The 19,817-nt window shown below is 42.4% G+C and overlaps 2 protein-coding genes across 3 annotated transcripts in view; one reads left to right on the top strand and one right to left on the bottom strand.

Moving 5' to 3' along the window:
• Positions 1 to 75: 75 nt before the first annotated feature.
• GABARAPL2 (GABA type A receptor associated protein like 2) lies at positions 76 to 8,735 on the top strand. The gene is made up of 4 exons (XM_076348784.1): positions 76 to 248; positions 584 to 639; positions 5,907 to 6,079; positions 8,156 to 8,735. The coding sequence occupies exons 1-4, from the start codon at positions 215 to 217 to the stop codon at positions 8,244 to 8,246; spliced, it is 354 nt and encodes a 117-aa protein (XP_076204899.1). The 5' UTR covers positions 76 to 214; the 3' UTR covers positions 8,247 to 8,735.
• ADAT1 (adenosine deaminase tRNA specific 1) overlaps positions 8,542 to 19,817 on the bottom strand; it is a 29,633-nt gene continuing 18,357 nt past the window's right edge. For both annotated transcript variants that reach the window (XM_076348777.1, XM_076348776.1), the window contains exon 9: positions 8,542 to 14,336. In XM_076348777.1, the coding sequence (XP_076204892.1) occupies positions 14,204 to 14,336 (133 nt within the window). In that variant the 3' untranslated portion in view covers positions 8,542 to 14,203. The remainder of the gene's footprint in view (positions 14,337 to 19,817) is intronic.

The raw sequence follows: 19,817 nt of genomic DNA, 5'->3' as shown, positions 1-19,817 counted from the left end.
AGCCCCACCCCTCGATCCCCCGGCCGGAAGCGCTGCGTTTCGGGTGGTTGCTAGGGAACCGGCGAGCCGGAAGTCCCGCCTGCCGAGCCGCGGCTGTTTTTGTTGTGGCAGGGACCGTGACAGCGCCAGGCCCGGCCGCCCGGCACGAGCCCCCGCCCGCCTGCCCGCACACGGGCCTCGCCGCCGCTGGCTCCGCTTCCCGCCGGCCCGCACGATGAAGTGGATGTTCAAGGAGGACCACGCGCTGGGTAAGGGTGGGCCCGGGCTAGGTGCTGCCCGCCGGGGGCCCCGCCGCCCTCCGTCTTCTGTGTCGCCATCTGCTCCGGGGCCTCCCGACTCCGTGTGCCCCGGTCGGCTCCCGGAGCCGGTCGTCTTGTCTCTGGGCGGACAGCCGCCTGCGGCGCTCGCCGAAGCGTGGCGCGGTGCCCGGGGACGGCCTCCCTGAACAGCTGGAGACCCCCTCGGCGTGGGCAAGACGGTCGCGACCCCCGCGGGTTCCCGTCCCTGCGGGCACTGCCCTCTCTGCCGAGGACACTGGCGATGCTATTACTACGCAATGACTAATTACGAGTTTTGTTCACAGAGCACAGATGTGTCGAGTCGGCAAAAATCCGAGCCAAATACCCTGACCGTGTCCCGGTGAGTAACCAAGCCAGCTTCATCTGAGTACTTAGAGGCAAAGGTGGATAAGCTGTTTCCATCCTGCTCTCTCTTCTTTGATCAGATCCCACTAAGTGAATTCATCTTCCTTTTTGTGTCCTTAGATGTTTTAAAGAGGCCCCAAACACATCTAACTAATCCAACATTCCCTCCTCTGCCCCAGTGCCTATTGACAAGTAAGCAAGAGTGCTTGACTTTCTAAACACTTTCCAGGCATGTTTATGGCTTATCAGTGTCCTGGTTTCTTCTAACGGCAATTATATCCCAGCATATACCTTCAGTGCCTTGAGGATTCATTCTGTTCCTGATCCCAAGAAAGATCATAAATTCTTTAAACCTTGACAATCTTTCATCCTGGCTATATGAGGAAGGTGATTTTCCCTCATGTATTCCATGTCTATAACTGCTCTTATCATGGTGAATCTCCCCATGCAAACCCTGTTGTTTCAAGAGCCAGTGCAAGTGGTGACCCCTCCTTTCTGCATCAATACCTACCTACCTGCTAAATAGCAAATGACCTCTCTTTTTCACTCCGCAATCCCTTTTATCATGTTTCAGTCAGTTTCAGACCACACTTCACATCCTTATGTAACAGCTAGCAACATGTCCACATTCTCAACTTAACCTGCTTGTGCGTAAAATTTCCCACATCCCATCTGACCACATGCTAGTTAGTGCCACTCCCGTCTGACCTCTTGGTAAATAACTTAACTTACCCATTGGACAGTGCAGCCCAGAGAAGAACCTCTAATCCCACTGACTCTCTCTGCTCCTGAGTTGCACCTAGTCACAGCATCTTCTCCAGTTGCAGTCTGGCAAGCTGATCTGATCCTTGCCATTCTCTGCCCGGCTAACTACCCCCTCATATATAGACTGTAGCATGCTAACGACCATATGTCTCCACAGATACCCATTTGTCCATTTCAAGAATATCTTTCATAACCCTAGGGGAAAAAGAGATATTGAAACTTGTAGTGTGAGTCAGAATTACATGATGCCGTATCAGGGATGGACAGCAAGGTGTGGATGGATACATGGAATTAAATCTCAAATTGCAGTGTGATGCTTTGTCTGGGCTGATACGTTTTCTGCCTGATGATTCAGATTGAGCCATGTACCTTTCACAAAATAATTGGTATCAAATAATACATTTTTGGCATTTAATAGTCAAAAGTGTTTTTCAGACTTAATGTATGTTTCCTGCTTTCCAGGTTATAGCCTGCATCCAGAGGGACATAGGTCAAAGTGACTTCAATTCTCAGCTGCTGTATCTGTCTACCTGGATTTAGAGATGTTTCAGTGGTTCAAACCTATGAAGATAATATACCAACAGCCTGCCTCTGTCCTAGGCTAGACCTTTTAGGAAGAAAATGGGAGGTGAAAGAAATTCATGCTTGCTAAGCACTGCAATTTTAAATTTGCCTGGGGAATCAAGTGGTCTAAGGGTTAAAGGTATCTATAAGTTTTACTAGAAGCAGTTCACCAACAGCCTTGACTTCCAGTTATGACAGTTTCTGCATTATGAAGCTAAAATGCCTAGCGTGTTATTGTAATTTAAAAAAAAAAAGTATCACTTGTTAAGGCTTCAGTATTCCTTTCAGGCTGTTCTTGGTCCTCTTTACAGTTGCCTCATACTAAATTGCAAGGGGCAGCTACTATGCCCTCCTTCTGTTTCTGTAGGCACAGCTGAAGAAATTACAAGGAGAACCTTCTTCAGATCATAAGACAGCATATTTTGTAAATTTACTTGAGTATTACCTGTATACTGTAGCAATGGGGAATGCAGAGCTAAGGAATGGAGACACTGGGACCTCTTGTAAGCCTTATTTCCCCCCGTGCTGCATTTTTTCCTTCAAGAACTAGCCTGTGTGGAGCAGTAAGTGTCAGGTCCTTTCCACAAGTAATACTTAGTTCTCCTCCTCCTGTACCTGTTGCTTTTTGTTTGGTTTTGTTTGTGGCCATCTTGTCACCTTTCCTTCCTGTAGTCAATTTCTAATTTCCTAACATATGAAGTAAGATACTCTAATGTCAGTTCAGCATAATACAAAGCAGAGAATAGCATCAGTGAGTTGTACCTTGACAACAATAACACGGTGGAACAAACAATATGCCTTAGAGTGCAGCTATATTCAGAATAACACGTTAAAAAAAATTTCTGGTTCCCAGTGATAAAATCAGTATGTTATTGCAGACCTGAGTCTACAGACATCCTAAAATAGTGATTAACATAGGCAGTCTTTTTTCAAGTTGCAAACAAAAGCCTGTTGATGCTGCAAACATCATCTTATCTAGGCATCTCTGCTCGGGTTCCTACCTGCTTTCTTTTACCAAACACTCCTGGTGTAGGCAGAGAATAGCCAAGTTCTTATGGTGGCCTAGCAGCAAAAAATAATGATTATTTTTTTTATTTATCTTATTTTTTTCCTTACAGCCTACATATCCCATCTAGCTCTCATTCATATATAGCTAAAACCTACACTTTATTAGTATGGCTTCACTGTCATCCTGTAACTTCATCCAATCAACTGAAGCTGTAATATAGTTTTTAACATCAGATGCATACATTGCTGGATTATCTGGCAGTATAAGTCTGGTACAGCAGAGGCACGCAGACAAGATCATGTCACAGCACCTTTCTGGTGATTTGGTGGAGTGCTCAGCTGGCATCCTTGGCAGGCCAACTGGTATGCTAGAGCGTACTGCAGCCATGCTTCCATTTCTCTTCCTTGAGGCATTGTTGAGCCTGGCTGAAATGCTTGGTGGCTAGCTGTGGGAAGTCAGTCATCATTGCTGGATTAATTATGGAAATGCAGAGAGCATGGATGTCAAATCAAAAGCAGTACTGCAAAGCACTGTAAAAAAAGGAATATGTGGTCTGTGGCCAACTAGAACCTTGCATTATACCACAGTTCACACTGCAACTCTATCAGAGTTTTGACTGTATTCAGATGTAACATGGCTTTTTCAACTCTGCACTGAGTTACCTGAAGAATGCATGTGCCTCTACTTAGCATGACAGTTTCTGACCTACTGGTGTGTGTTGTGTAATGGAACGGTATGCTGCACAGATGAATACAAAAGACTTCGGGGGGGGGGGGAAGTATTATTTCTAATATTTTTTTTTCTTTTGCTATACGCCATATCAAGGCAGTTGGTTCTGTCGTCTGTTAGGAGCAACTTGGGACATTGTTTAAAGAAGACAGTTAAGTTGAAAGGGTGGAGGTGGTGCGTGTATCAAACCTGTATTTCTTTGTATTGTGGGATTTTATTTAGTCATATGACAATTTAAAAGAGGATAGGGCATGCTTGTTGCAAACTAGAATTCTGTGTAACAAAAGATTTCAAGCAATGATGGTCACACTTGCACATCCTATGAGGAGCAGCTGAGGACTCTGGGGTTGTCTTGTTTGGAGAAAAGGAGACTGGGGGGCAACCTCATCGCTCTCTACAGCTTCCTGAGGAGGGGATGTGGAGAGGGAGGTGCTGATGTCTTCTCCCTGGGATCCAGGGACAGGTATGCCTGGGAATGGTTCAAAGCTGCACCAGGGAGGTTTAGACTGGACATCAGGAAGCATTTCTTTACCGAGAGGGTGGTCAAACCCTGCAACAGGCTTCCTGGAGAGGTGGTCGATGCCCCAAGCCTGTCAGTGTTTAAGAGGCGTTTGGTCAATGCCCTTAATAACATGCTTTAATTTTTTGTCAGCCCTGAGTTGGTCAGGCAGTTGAACTATATGATCATTGTAGGTCCCTTCCAACTGAATTATTCTGTTCTATTCTACTTTCTTTTTATGTTGTGATAGTGACAAAAACAAAATAAGCAGCATCTGTACAAAGGGAATGGACTTCCTCAGATCACCTGCTGTTGCTCAGGTACCAGCTCTGTAGTCTAGTTGAATTTCTCATTACTTCACTACAGCTGAATGGGGCAAGGAAGGAATATGGTTAAATGGATTCCTCAGTTTGTTACTATCAACTGGAGTAAGCGAGAAGACAGAAGGCCTGGACTCCTTCCTTCAATCACCAGTTAGTTTAAGGGAAGTAGTGCAGACAAGCCACTCCTAAACCTGAAGTTTTCAAGCTGCCTGTGCTTTGAATGTCTAAGTAGATGCCAATTCCTTTCTTGCCCCTGCCCCCCAAGCTTTTGTGGAGAATACACTATTTTTGGATAGTGCACATGGGGAACTTCAGAACACTTTGGCCATAAATTGGCCATGTTTAAACACAATAGGACGTTACTGTCCTGGTATGAATAAATCACAGAATCACAGAATGGTTGAGGTGGGAAGGGACCTCCAGAGGTCATCTGGTCCAACCCCTCCCTGCTCAAGCAGGGCTACCTACAGCCAGCTGCCCAGGACCGTGTCCAGATGGCTTTTGAGTATCGCCAAGGTGGGAGACTCCACAACCTCCCTGGGCAACCTCTGCCAGTGCTCTGTCACCCACACAGTGAAAAAGTGTTTCCTGATGTTCAGAGGGAACCCCCTGTGTTTCCATTTGTGCCCACTGCCTCTGGTCCTGTCACTGGGCACCACTGAAAACAGCCTGGCTCCATCTTCTTTGCACCCTCCCTTCAGGTATTTATACACATTGGTAAGATCCCCCTGAGCCTTCTCTTCTCCAGGCTGAACAGTCCCAGCTCTCCCAGCCTTTCCTCATATGAGAGATGCTCCAATCCCTTAAACACCTTCGAGGCCCTTTGTTGGACTCTCTCCCATACGTCCATGTCTCTCTTGTACTGAGGAGCCTAGAACTGGACACAGCACTCCAGGTGTGGCCTCACCAGTGTCAGCAGAGGCGAAGGATCACCTCCCTGGACCTGCTGGCAACGCTTTGCCTAATGCAACCCAGGGTACCATTAGCCGCCTTTGCTGCCAGGGCACACTGCTGGCTCATGTTCAACTTGGGGTCCACATGGCAGTATCATCGGTGTACAGAAAGTTAAAAGATGCATATACTTTCCTGACACAGGTTTCGTATAGGCATATTGCATCTTTCTACCTCATGTCTGTCAACCGTGGGCATAGAAGTTTTGAGCCATTGTGTATATGAATGTAGGTTTCAGTGCAGTTGTAAAAGCAGGTTTTATAGCGCTGGGCCAGTCCTACCTCTCATTTGGTTGCGGTCAAGAAAACTTTCTGTTCCTCCTCTCTGCTCACTGTTGTAAGCCTGTACCAGCAAGCGATTTATCAAAGCTGTCTGTTCATAACAATCCTGAAAAGCCTGACCTTCACACCTGCGCTTTACAGGTCATAGTGGAGAAGGTCTCAGGATCTCAGATTGTTGATATTGACAAGAGGAAGTACTTAGTTCCATCTGACATCACCGTGGCCCAGTTCATGTGGATCATCAGGAAGAGGATTCAGCTGCCATCTGAGAAAGCAATATTCCTCTTTGTAGACAAGACTGTCCCACAATCCAGGTGAGAGGCTATTCACAACCATTTCAGCAAGCCTGTGTGTATCAGAGGGACCATAACTCTCAAAGAGGGCTTTGAGGCTTATTTGATGATTTTAGGAGGTGTTTTGTTACATCTTAATCTCACCATGAGAGGTTTTTTTCTTGGAAGTTTGATAAACATCTTATTTCTTGAGCTAAGCAGAAGGGAAAGGTGACTGAAAAATATATTATGATTTACTTCCATGGCAAGAGGGTGAGCTCTGGACTTATGATATCATCTGTGGTTGAGTGCAAGAACATTTACATCATCAATGCCAAAAAAAAAAATCATTCTCAATGTAACAAAAAAGTTGCATGTTAAATACTCAAAAGCAAACACCATAAATTATTCTGAAAAAACATTAACTTGTCAGCTCACAAAGAAATGACGTTACACACTAGTTACTGTTACTTGTTTTAAAAATTACTTATTTTCTTCTATAAACACAAAATGCAAAATGACTATAGAAAGGTTTTTCACATTGCTTTTATATAGGAATAAGTTTAATTGTTGTCTGCTACATACAGAATAATGTATAGCAGAAGCAGCTACTACAACTGCTTTCTATCCTTCAATAGTATTTGAGGAAATAGTACATCATGATCTTACGTGGCTTAGATACAATATTATTCTTATTAATCCTTACCTGTGTAACAGTAACAGTCCCTCCAGCTAACCTGTCCAGACTCAGTTAAGAATATTTTTATTTACTTTGTGATACACAGTAGGGACCTGTGAGAACCATCTTTTTCTGCTTGCTTTCTTCTAAGAGTATTAGGAATGCCTATATGTCATCTTCTTAACAGTGCTGTAGAACTGCTAGGAACAGGAGAGAAAAAAAAAAGGACACATTGTCTCATCTCACATGTTCATGATGAGATGTCACATCTCTGCTGGAAAAATAGGGCCGTGAACCTTCAATATTAATGCAAAAATGGTAACTTGTTAACAGATAAACAAAAATTTAATCTGTTAATGGCTCTGCTCCTCTTATAGGCTGAGTTTATTACATAGACCGTTAACTTGACATCCTTCTCTCCTCATCCAGAAGTTTACTACTCACCAATTCCCTTCCATTTCAAATACTGCCTGCAATTCTTCCCAGCTCCTCTCTTGGGTAAAAAGCCATGATCATTTTCCCTATCACTCACATTCAGTCTGCATCTTTCAGTTTACTAGCCTTTTCTCAGTCTTGGGAAGTCAGACAAAGGTGAGCTGAGGAGGCGCCATTTGTGCAACTGACTGATATTAACTGCCTGCTTCATCTGTAGATAGATGGTTGGAGCAGTTGTACTGGCCAAGTAATTGCTCGGGTTTCTTTTTGTTTTCAAAATACAGACACTGCCCTAAAGACCACAGCTGCTTAGACTGTGAAGGGCTACATGCCTATTCAGTTTAAGAAAATTTTAATTTGAGCAAACATTCAAAACCTTATCCACTAAAAAAGCCCTGGTTTCTGGCTAACTTGTAATTTATTGCCCACGCATTTTGATACTAGCACTATTTTAAGTCATCACTTTTTAACAATATAGAAAACAAAGCTTTTACTCCCCAAAACAACCTGGACCTCAAAGAAACAGTCCAAAAAGCCCAAGTTTGATAGACTTGAGACCAGCTGAACATTCATGACTACACCAGGTGGAAGGAGAAAATGAGGTTGCTCACGCAAGAAGCAAAGACTTTAATGCAGCATTAAAGGTGCTTCCATGCAGGAAGGTGCTATCAGGCTATTGATCCTGGGATTAGTCACGGCATCAATAATGGATGATTCGGAACCTGAAATACATTCAGTGACTCATTTCCAATAAAATAAGGAAGCATTCTGACAAATGCATTTGTGAAGAAGTAACAAAAACCTAGACACTCTGCAGAGAGCCCAGGTCATTTTGCTACTCAGGAGTCAACTGCTTTTCATATATCCTCATTTTTGTATTTTAATTTACACACAGACTTACAGGTTTTAGCTGTTATTAATCCTTGTTTATGTGAGGTTCTAACTGTTACCATTTGCAACTGTCATGATCCGAGCAAACCATTTCTCTTTTTTTCCCCTTCAAGCTTAACTATGGGACAACTTTATGAGAAGGAAAAGGATGAGGATGGCTTCTTGTATGTTGCCTACAGTGGAGAGAACACATTTGGCTTCTGAATGGTGGGTCTTGGCTACTATACCATCCTGCTGTGTATCTTGTAAATAGCGTATCATTTTCTGTTCCGACATCCACAGAAGTTCCTTCTATATACATGCATTTGTAACTGGATTTATTTCTTAATATATTGATAGATCTTGTTTTATTAGACTGTTAAATTATCAAAAAAAGTTTTGTTGGTTTTGTGCATTTTTTTTCCTCATGGCTATGAATTCCCAGAGCCTCACTCCTTTGGGGGATACATTTGATGACACTGATTAAATAATAAAGCAAAGTAGTTGGGCTACTAAAACATGAAAGGAAGAATACGCATTTATTCTGTTTTGAGGTGTTAGTTTAAGAAAAATAAAAACATTAAATTAGTATTGGGAACACTGGATTTGCTAGCTTATCCTAAGCAGGAGCAAGATGCTGATCATGTTGAATTGAGCTAATATGTTCCACTTTCTCAATTAACAAACAAGTACAATAAAAATTCCTGTCACAAACAGGCAGTGCTGTCATTTCTTTACCTTAATTTTGGCCAGAAAGTTATACATCACATTTACTAAACACTATACAGCTGCTTATATTATTTACTAGACACTGTACAGCTTCTCAGCCTTTAGTATGTGGATGATGATAGAAGGAAGAAACACAGAGCCATCTGTAGGTTCCAAAACCAATAGCTTTAGAGCTACTAGATCTCATCAGGAGAAGAGCTATGCCTGCCCACAGACTATCAGTGGAGGAGTGAATAGCATGGGCTTTGGAAAGCAGGACCTAGGTGACAAAAGCATAGCATGTAAGGAAAGCGCACCTAGGAGAAAGAACGATACAAATAGGAGACCAGAGAGCTGGAGAACTGGAAGGTATAATTTGTACATGGGTTACTGCAGAGAGAGAAATAATTGGTAAGGAGTTCAGATTAAAACATTTGCATAAGCAGGCCTTAAAAAAAAAAAAAAAAGAGCAGTAGTTGTGTTACAGGTAGTTATATAAATATACAAGTCCTTTCCAAGTAAAAATTCTGTAGATATTGTAAGGACATTACAGAACCAAGTATGTGAAAGAACAGCTTTATTATACAGCTGAGTGGTGCAGCTGACACACCTGAGGGATGGGATACCATCCAGAGGGACCTGGACAAGCTCAAGAAGTGGGCCCATGTGAACCTCATGAGGTGCAACAAGGCCAAGTGCAAGGTCCTGCACCTGGGTCAGTGCAACCCCTGGTATCAATACAGGCTGGGGGATGAAGGGATTGAGAGCAGCCCTGCCAAGGAGGACTTGGGGGTACTGGTGGATGAAAAGCTGGACATGAGCCAGCAATGTGCGCTCGCAGCCCAGAAAGCCAACTGTATCCTGGCTGCATCAAAAGAAGCGTGGCTAGCAGGTCGAGGGAGGGGATTCTCCCCCTCTACTCTGCTCTGGCGAGACCGCACCTGGAGCACTGCATCCAGCTCTGGCGCCCTCAGCATAAGAAAGACACAGACCTGTTGGAGCGGGTCCAGAAGAGGGCCACGAAAATGATCAGGGGGATGGAACACCTCTCCTATGAAGAAAGGCTGGGAGAGTTAGGGTTGTTCAGCCTGGAGAGGAGGCGGCTTCAGGAAGACCTCCTTGCGGCCTTTAAATAGTTAAAGGGGGCTTCTAAGAAAGATGGGGACAGACTTTTTAATGGTTTTAAACTAAAAGAGGGGAGATTCAGACTATATATATGGAATAATTTTTTTATGATGAGGGTGGTGAGACACTGGCACAGGTTGCCCAGAGAGGTGGTGGATGCCCCATCCCTGGAAACATTCCAGGTCAGGTTGGACGGGGCTCTGAGCAACCTGATGTAGTTGAAGATGTCCCTGCTCATTGCAGGGGGGTTGGACTAGATGACCTTCGAAGGTCCCTTCCAACCCAAAGCCTTCTGTGATTCTGCTTAGTTGAGGCAGACAACTAGAATTAGAAATACTGCATGCAAGCTAGAGAATTCAAGATTAGTTCCTCCAGTTTATGAGCACTCTTGCCAAAGCACGTATGCAACACAGCAAAAGTAAAGAGGCTTTGCCACAAAATCAAAAAAAGTTGTTATTCATGAGGCTCTCAAATTCTCTCCAAGTGGGCTTACCATAGCTACACAGCTACCTCTACTTACAGGCAAAGAGGCAAACATGGCTCTGAATGATGGGGGGGGGGGGAGTGGAAAAACCACCTAATTGACCTAATTGCACAGTACTGGAGTTCATGCTTTGATATTAAAAGACAACACTGGGTTGGAAAAGTAGCATCGCTTTAAATTTCGTAAGCCAGCAAGGAAACACTAATTGCAGTTTAGATTCCTAATAAAAGTTTTACTTCATTTTCACGCTACATGGTGCAGAAGAGTTTAGTTTGTGAAGTGTTTCCAGTCACAATGGAAATTTATCACTTTCAAAGCTTAAATCAAATTCATACTAACTCAAATTCCCATGAAGTCATCTTATGCCTAGAATTATATTTGGCTCTACAGTTATTCACAGCTACTGGTAGAAGGACTCCAAAATGAGAAGGTAGGAGCCTGTGAACTGTTGACACTACTCGATTATTGAGGCTTGCCACAGTAACAGTGCTGCATGTGCTTACTGCATCTGAAAATGTGCTGTATTTCAGTAAGCCTTTCATTATTCAGAATAGCACTGCAATGTATAGCACTGCTTTAGTAAACATTCATCACTGCTTACTGGGCTTATTGCAAAGCTGATTTAACTCCTAATGAAAAGCTATACCTTGTTTTGGGCTCATGGTTTGTTTTTCTACAAAGACAGTAATTTGAATAGTCTTCAATTTACTCTGAACATACTGAGATCAGTAAGCGCTCCAGCCTGTGTGAGGTGAGCAGTGGAAGAACACTGTGAAGATTAAAACCTTGCTTTTTCAAAGGTAGTGGGACACTCGCATATTGTCTCATGGAACTGCAGCCTCCAGCTCAAACAGATTACTTCTACACTTGGACAAAAACTCTTGTTTTTGTGCTCTGGTTTTGACTTCCTTAAAGATAAGCAGGCGGTCTGCCCGGCCTTCTTACTGTGATTGAAAACAGAATGATTTCTCCAATAGTGAAGCTGTTAAAGACATCCCACTCAAAATAAGGATTACAGTTTCTTTGTTCTGGCAAATAGGGACCATTGGTCCCCATACTAGTTTGGGAAAGTCAAGGACATATCTGGGTAATACAAATATGCTCTGTAGAGCATTTTACACATGCCTTGGGAATCTTGGTGCTCTCATATGCTCTGCTCCACCTGTTACCAATTGCTTGGTTGTCCTCATTAACCATGAACCATGGGCACTTCGTTCCCTCTACTTCACCCCTCCCATCTCCGCTCCCCTGTGGCAGAGTCTCTGCACTCTACTGTCCTCCCTACACCTTGCCTATCTCTGTTTTTCAGTGCGTCAGCTGTTCCAGTGCAAAGGAGTGATACAAGCTTGGAACACCTCAACTGCTACCTTCCAGAGCAATTCTTCCAAAGATCTGCTAACATTATGAAAGTTTCATTTGCTACCTCTTCCAAAAGCAGAGATTGTGTTATCTCTTCTCTGCATTTTCCCTTCTGATTTTTAGACCGGTTTCTCGGTACTGCCTACAGCATTTCTTGACATTTTGGAATTAAACAGATGCAGCATTTAAATACTTCTTTTCAGTCGCAGAAATGCCATCCAGTTGAGTATAAGATCCTGCAGGCTTAGCCCCTCAGCCTTTTAAATGCTGCTTTGTTTTAGCTCCTTCCTTCTCTTCGCGTATTCGTTGACTCACTCTAGGCTTAAATATGTCCTTAACTCCATCCAAAAAGTGAGGTTAGTATCAGTGTTCAGCACCTCTATAACTACTTTTAAACCTGATAAGTAGCAGAAAGCAGCAGTCTACAGTTCACAAGTATTTTACAAATGCACAGGGAAATCTTACCAGGAACAATCTCTCCTAACAGCCAGGCTCAAATTTTAGGAAAGAGTTAAAAGAATTTAGATCATCTAACTGCTTATCTGAAAACTAGTCTGATGCCAAGACTACAGAAAAACTAGCCTTATGTAACCCATTTTAATATTGCAGCTGGATAGGAAATGGGAACATTCCAGTCTGGTCAGCAGGTTCACTACAGACCTTGTTCATTAACAAAGGGAAACTAGGTATGTTAAGGTATAGTTTCTGCAAGATTTCAGGGAAGGACAAGGGTAAACTTCAGGAGCCTGGAAATTTACTGGTTATCTCTTTAAGTACAGTACAGGACTCTGCCCTTGGAATGCCATTTGCTCAATTACAATAACTGCTACCATTTCTCCTCAGCAGTTCACCCTGTAGCCCATCTGCAATGGCATCTGGCCATTTTTCATCCTCTGATGACTAATGCAAGTCACTGTTCTCCATAATCCCCTGCCCTCTACAAACACATACAATGAATTCCTCCCTCACCAATACAACTGGTCTTTCTGCATGTTAGTGCTGGATTTGAGAGGACATACACACAGAATTCAAGTTCTTTGTTATTTCTTCAACAAGTAAGAGAGAACTATTCTTATTTGACGACAAGTCAACCCAAGTGTGAAGTAAAAAGATTTCCTGTAATCAATTCTCAGACTGTAATGTGATATGTACTATTCAGTCCCATATATAGCTCAGTAGGTTGGCTGTAGAGGCTGTTTGGAGAACTGCTGTGCCCATTTTTTCAAATCCAAACCTACAGTAAGGTACCAAAGAACAGAAAACTCAAAACACTACAGAATTCTTAAGTTTAAATTATCTACTTCTTTCATCCTGCCGTTGCCTTGCCCAAATACTTTATGAATTGTAGTTTACAATAGCAAAAGACAAAAGGGGAGTGTGCTCAGTAGCAGTTACATAGTCCTGAACTTGCTCACAGAAGGCAATAATTGGGACAGAAAGTTTAAGGAGGATTACCCGCTGCTTCCCCCCAGCTCGCAATGTTGACTGTTTTGCCATGCAGATATTATTTGGTAATAAAGCATAAAGGCAAAGACTGCCAGAGACTACTTCCAGTCCCCCCCAAAGCATCTCCACCTTTGCCAGGCTAGTAATGAACACTTGCCAGGAAACAGTGACATAAATGGCTAAGGCATCCCTGCTTTTAATTAACCATGTATCACGGGGGGACAGGAGAACAGACAGTGCTTGAAACACTGAAAAGTAGGTAAATGCTTGCCTGGAATTACACAGGATTGACAGGTTTGAACCAGGTAATTCAGGAGGTTTCTTTCCTGCCCACAGAAGCAAAGCAGTTGAAGAGGTATCTGGCAAAGTTCTGAAATTAACAGAGATGCATGGGATATCGTAAGTGGTATTGTTTGACACAGCCTTCTCCCCAGCATTCTTCTGCTTCTGCTTTGGCTATATTTAGTAAATAGAAGCTTATATGAAGGACTTCCAGAAAAAAGACCCTTTAACAGAACTAGTATTTCCAGTTAGAAGCAATGGGGCTGGGGGACACAGAAAATTCTTCCAGGCACCAGACAAGGAGAACCAAGAGTTATAAAAATATTACTTACTATACATTAGGGTTGTCCCAGCAACACAAAACCAACCATAACATTATGAGGAGTGAAAGAAAAAAGCAGCACTAAAATTTTACAATGACAGCCTTTCTTCCATAGCACTGCTTCAATTTCAGTTGACATTATTTCCATTGCAATGGACTATGGCTGATAGATCACGTCCTCAGACAACAGGATAGCACATCACTACTTCCTTTCATTTGGAGGCATATTGTTTCATGCAGCTCAGAACTTTAAGTCTGCAACGATCCTTTTCTATATTTCAATAAAAAGGGGACTTCAGCTCAACAAAAATAAAGACTTCTCTAAATTGCTTTCCTTTTCACTCCTGTCTCCTTACAGCACAGGAACTAGAAGACATCTTTTCCTGGCCCTTGAACTGCAGAGGTATCTGCTGTGCACCAGGGCTTATTGCTGGATTTACACAGCTGCATATATTCTCATGTGAAATGCAGGTATTCCTTGGCATTCTTGACCCAACCCATCAGGGCTTGGCTACGCAGCACTTTCCAGGCTTCTTGATAATTTAATGCAGCTTCCTTGTAGTCCCAGTAGGTTTCTAGAGTCTTCATCCTGACAGAAAATGCACAACAACGAAAACATTTCTATTATTCTACTGGATGTAACGTCACAAAATGAAAAAAGCAATCAAACATCTAAGAACATGATGATGCCCTATGAGCTCTTTCATACTAAGTGAAATTCTCTTGTGCTTCTAGGGAGACTTGGAGAGGCGCAGGCCCTGAAGCTAGTGTATCTAGACATCGTCAGCAGTCTTACCAAACAAAGCAAAACAACTCCTCTCCCATGCTTCATATGCACTCTCCAGCAACAGAAGTGTCAGTGTTTGACTGTGTGACAATAGGTTACAGAAAACTTCCACGATAGCAAAAAATATCAAAGCAAAGCAGAACAGGTGGCTAGAGATAAGTGCTTTGAATTAGGTGGAAGTAGCCTTGTTTTTCTAGAAGAATAGACACGATTCCTGGCTGGAAGGGAAGGGGACAAGGACAAACAGGACAGTTGTACTCTTCCAACACAAAATAATGGGGAAGAGTGAGACAAAGGAGAAATTTTTTTTTTTTTTTTTAATCTTCTCCCTAAAGCAAAAGAGACTCAGCAGTTTTGGTGCTCTGTTCCCCTTCCTCATGTAGCACCTGCTCCCTACAATCTCAGCAGAACCGTTGATCGCTCTGCTGAATGCATTATACCATTGATTTTCAAAATAGGGAAATTCAGGTCTAGAGTATCTGAACACAAGTGCCTCTAAGACAATTTCATCGAGACTTTTTTCCTTTCCTTACATTCCTTTCCCAGCCTCTTTTGTCTCCCTTTGACAAACAGTCTGTCAGCCACATGTGGCACGTAATGTTTATACATTCGACCCAATATGAAGGGAAGATCATAGGCAACATGACCTTCATCAAGAAAGGAAGAGACAAACTACTACAGGAACCCTAACCTAAAAAGTCTGAGAACCACTGCACTAACTTCCAGAACAAGCTTTCATCCTCAAAGGCAATATTGATCACCACCACCCCCCAAAAAACCCCAACAAACCCCAAAAAAGGTAATAGCAGACCATCAGAAGCTGTATTTCAGGCATTCAGCATTCTGCTATAAATGTATTTCTAGAATGCTGTGACACGCATAGCAAGCCATGAGATACTATCTATCCTGCAGACCTTAGGTTCAGAAAGTGCAAGAGTGGAGAACCTGTCTATGCCATTGCTGAATATGGGAGATGTATACCCTCTTACAAGCCTGCCTGCACTCTTGTCACAGCTAATCCATTTTGCTTTCTTTACCTCTTTCACATTAATCGAACTCTGTGAAACTAACCTCCAAGCTGCTCTGGAAAGTTCCGTGGGAGGGCCCACTGCAACTCTCCTCCACCTGCCCAGTGGAACAGTCACAGAACCCCATTATCAATGGTGGATCATGGTTTAGGAGCATCACTGAACAGGCAAAAGACCAGCAACTATCTGTATAAGCAGCATTCAGGAAACAACACAGGTCCAAGAAGGGCCAAGGTCAACCCACCACAACCAGCTCCAAATCCCTAGCATAGGCAAGCCATTCCTCTTCCAGGTACTCCAACATGTACCTCAGACATGGTACAAACCACCTGCACCTTCTCCACCTCAAAACCATTCTCTGGGGAGCAATATGCGTGCTTACACTCAAGGTTAATAACAGAATCATTCTTTGGGAAGAAACTCTCTTACACTAGCACACTTCTTGCACTTAAAGTACGTCAGATATATTTGTTTAAGACTTTGACACTGCCCTTCTTCACTATAAATGCATCTAATGACTTGTATTTGTCCTTAATCATAGAATAGGTAATATCAGATGCTGTTTAGATCTTCAAAACACAGCTATTTGTACTTATGAGATCACATTTAGGATGGTCAAGGATCAAAAAAGAATTATAGAACACAGATTTTTGGACTGGCTCAATCTTGTTAAAGGTGAAACAGCTGTTTTCCTTGCATTTGCTGTGGATGCACATATATAGATACAGATCCAGATATAGATAGATATATTCCACCTGCCACTAAGCCAAGAGAAAGACTCCAATGCTTAGCTGTTCTTCATTTCTTCCTTGCTAAACGTTGCTCTTTTTCCTGAATCTGCTGGCAAATCAATGGTTCTTCAACTCATATCAGTCAGTCTGATTCAATTTAACTAAAACACATACGGGATTTTTCTAACCCAGATTATTCAACAGACCTTTGTTTGGAAACTGTTACAGTAGACAGTAAGGGAAAACATAGCTAGCACTAAAGCAGGATAGACAGTAAGAAGCAGCCCAGTATTTTCACCCCACTGTAGCAGCTACAAGAGCGCATATGACTGCAGCCTCTTGGGGCCTTCATTCACCAAGTAGACAACATCACTACAGGATTTAATAGTGGATGCAACAGAAAGTTGCATTTTAAACAGCTTCCTCAAAGAGCTGCCAAAATCAAACAGATTTATTTAATTCATGCTCAACTTCTGCACTAAGTTTCTAAGAAGTTTTCAACATATATACAGGAAAAATACTTTCAAATTCAAAGTACATTACATCTGCCTAAAAACCTCACATGATTTGACTGTATCTCAGCTTTGGTTGGGCCATTAAGGCTCTGAGCATTAGTAATGAAGAACCTGTGACATTTTTTTGGCAGAAATGAACACTAGTTTGCTGCCCCAGGCAAAGTCCAGTACAATCACACAATCTCCAGCCGATCCAGGTCTGCCTGACTACATTCCTTTTATGTTTCCCTTTATTATTTCAATCTTGCCCCTACACTACTGCGTAAGAGAGAGACAGAGTGATTCCAATGGCTGTGTGCCAGAGACATGAGAGGCGATCCACAGATTTCAGTCTGAAAGGTATCACACTCTTGGAAAAAGCCTTACACAAATCACCATTATTCTTGAAAACGTTCATGTGCTCAGCCACGTGCAAAGCTGAGCAGAAATGGGCTCACAAGCAAGGCAGCATGCAAAGAAAAGCAATACAGTGCTGCAATACTTTCTTCTCAGCAACAAACCCTGCCTTTAACCCCATATTCAGTTTCGAACATTTACATTCAACCGGATAATGCACTTTTAAGATTACATGCACATGAAAAATGTTGACATAAGCACAAGGCATCAACCAAAACATTACTCTTACACAAAAATTAACGAATTGCATCTAAGAGGGCAAAAGCTCACAGATCTTCAATATATAAAAATCTGTTGTGAATCCATAATGATAGGGGACAGGAAACCATACTTGGCCTGATTCTATTAGTATCTTCTTCAATGCTTCAGATAAAATGCAGTCATTGCAGGCAAACTTTGTAATTGACACCAATTGTTAAGAAGATACAGAACAAAGTCACAGAGTGAGCTAACTCAATGAGTGAGTTCCACTCAAATACAACAAGTTTTAACAGTAATGTAAGGTTTTGCAGCATTTGGAAGATTGTTACTGCATTGCTGTGTCTAGCTCGGGAGACCAGATTTTCAAAGCATTATTGAAAAATTGGAAAATGAGCTTTGTAGCTTTTTCCAGTGTCATCTGAGATGTGGAAAAAAATGAATTGCACAGAGGAAAAGATGTAGAAGCTCAATTGAGTAATTAAAAAAAAAGATAAAGTCCTGAGATAATTATGATGGATAAGTATTTTCATGGGGCAGAAAATACTACTTAATAAAAGGCTCTTCAATCTGGCAAAGACCTAACAAGCATCTGTGACGTGCAGTACAGAAAAGATTTTCTTAGTTAGATCAGAGGACCTAACTGTCCCGCAGGCCCCTATGCAGTGGTAGGACCATCACAGGAATTGTTTAATGTACAAACTTTAAAAAGAAAATTGAAAAGGGACTAGAAAATTGCAACAAAATTCTTGCCAAATGTGTTTGGGTTTTGGGGTTTTTTGTGTGTTTTTTTTTTTAATTGGAGAACAGTGGTAACAGTGAAACTGCACCCCTCCCATGACAGTTACTTTCATTAGGCTGACACTTCCTTACAATCACCCTCAGTCACTCCAGCAGGAAATATTTAGCAGTCACCTGGCAGAATCCTTTTGTTTTTCACAAATGAACACTGGCAAAAAATCTTAAACATGAAGCCCAAGTGAAGGCTCTATGCTTTAGTCTACATATATAAATCTTAAAGCCATCTGAAAGTCCTTGCATTCCTCTGTACATCAGCCCACCCCCGCCAATTAGCTGTCACTCGAAATGGAATCGTCCATACTGCAGACTGAATGGGAAGGAGGAAGAAAGCACAATCTTAATTGTGACAGCAAGAAACTCAGGGCAGGTTGATGCTACGAAGTCTCCCTTACATTCAGACAAAAACGCCTGGATGCCACTGTATGACAAAAGAAGGCTTTCACTTCCTCAGATGATAAACAAGGCATGTTTTCTTCTACCAGCAGGGAAAAAAAACCCATCACGTGAGAGGAAGTCAACAGAGGGGAATGAATTATGGCAGGTGGAGGTAAGAGGTTATAAAGAAACAAATAACATTTTAGATAGTCTAGCTAGAGAGATGAGTGAGAATTTAAGTAAGGCACAGAAGACAGAGATCATAGAAATTATCAGAAAGGAAGAAAGAAAGTGGGACAGCACAATACAGCACTATCTGGTTCTTGGTGAAGAAGTAGCTAATGCCAGCCAAACACCACCTCCTTCTCACAGTCTCAGCTGAAAGCAAAAAAACTGAATCCTGAAAAAAACAACTGCTGAATGTTATGCTTAGCATCTTAGCTAAGCTACACCACTACAAATTCCTAAACTTGCCTTTTAGGAGAGCCAGCAAAGTTCTGCCCCCAGTAGACTCTCTACCTGTTCCAATTTAACAGTGCCCGCACTGATCCTCTGGAGAGAAGTGAAGAAAGAAAGAGAAAGGAAGGCACAAAAAGCAGGAGAAGCAGCTTCAGACACAGGAAAGAAGAAAACAAAAGAACATCAGAATCAGTATACTAGTTCCATGGAAAGCTTTAACTGCCCCAGTATCCTAGGTCTGACAGCGGACAACAGTAGATGAAGGAAGGGTTAAGTAAAGAATGATCCTTCTCCTAAAACACCCTACAACTACCAAGACAAGCTGTTCAGCAAATTTGAAAGGACTACAGAATGTGATTCCCTTGATGGAGCAGAAAGCATGGGAGGCAAGAGACCAAAAAGTGGACTAGAAGAGGCAGGGCAGGAACTTAGGAGCAAAGTGGGCAAAGGAAACTGGGTGACGGGATAGCACTAGAGCCAACCATTTGTGGGAGGAGATAACAAGATACATTTGAATGGGAAGAAAACACAAAACTGGGTAACAGTTAAATACACAGGAGTTTAGAGGAAACAATTTGAGAGTGTGGGATTTCTTATCTGAAGTCCACTCAAATTCAGACTACAAGGAGGAAGAAAGAAAAAGGAAGAGAACACATCAGAATATTGTGTAAAAAGGGAAAGGGAAGAAGAAGGAAACAGCAATACAAAGACTTTTTATTTTGCTTTTTAAAAGGATGCCACATCTGCAAACCAGCTGGACTTTGTCAGGAGAAGCCCAGA

This window comes from Aptenodytes patagonicus, chromosome 11, assembly GCF_965638725.1.
Source record: "Aptenodytes patagonicus chromosome 11, bAptPat1.pri.cur, whole genome shotgun sequence".
In the NCBI taxonomy this organism is placed as follows: domain Eukaryota; kingdom Metazoa; phylum Chordata; class Aves; order Sphenisciformes; family Spheniscidae; genus Aptenodytes; species Aptenodytes patagonicus.
This window is presented reverse-complemented; position numbering and strand designations above follow the sequence as displayed.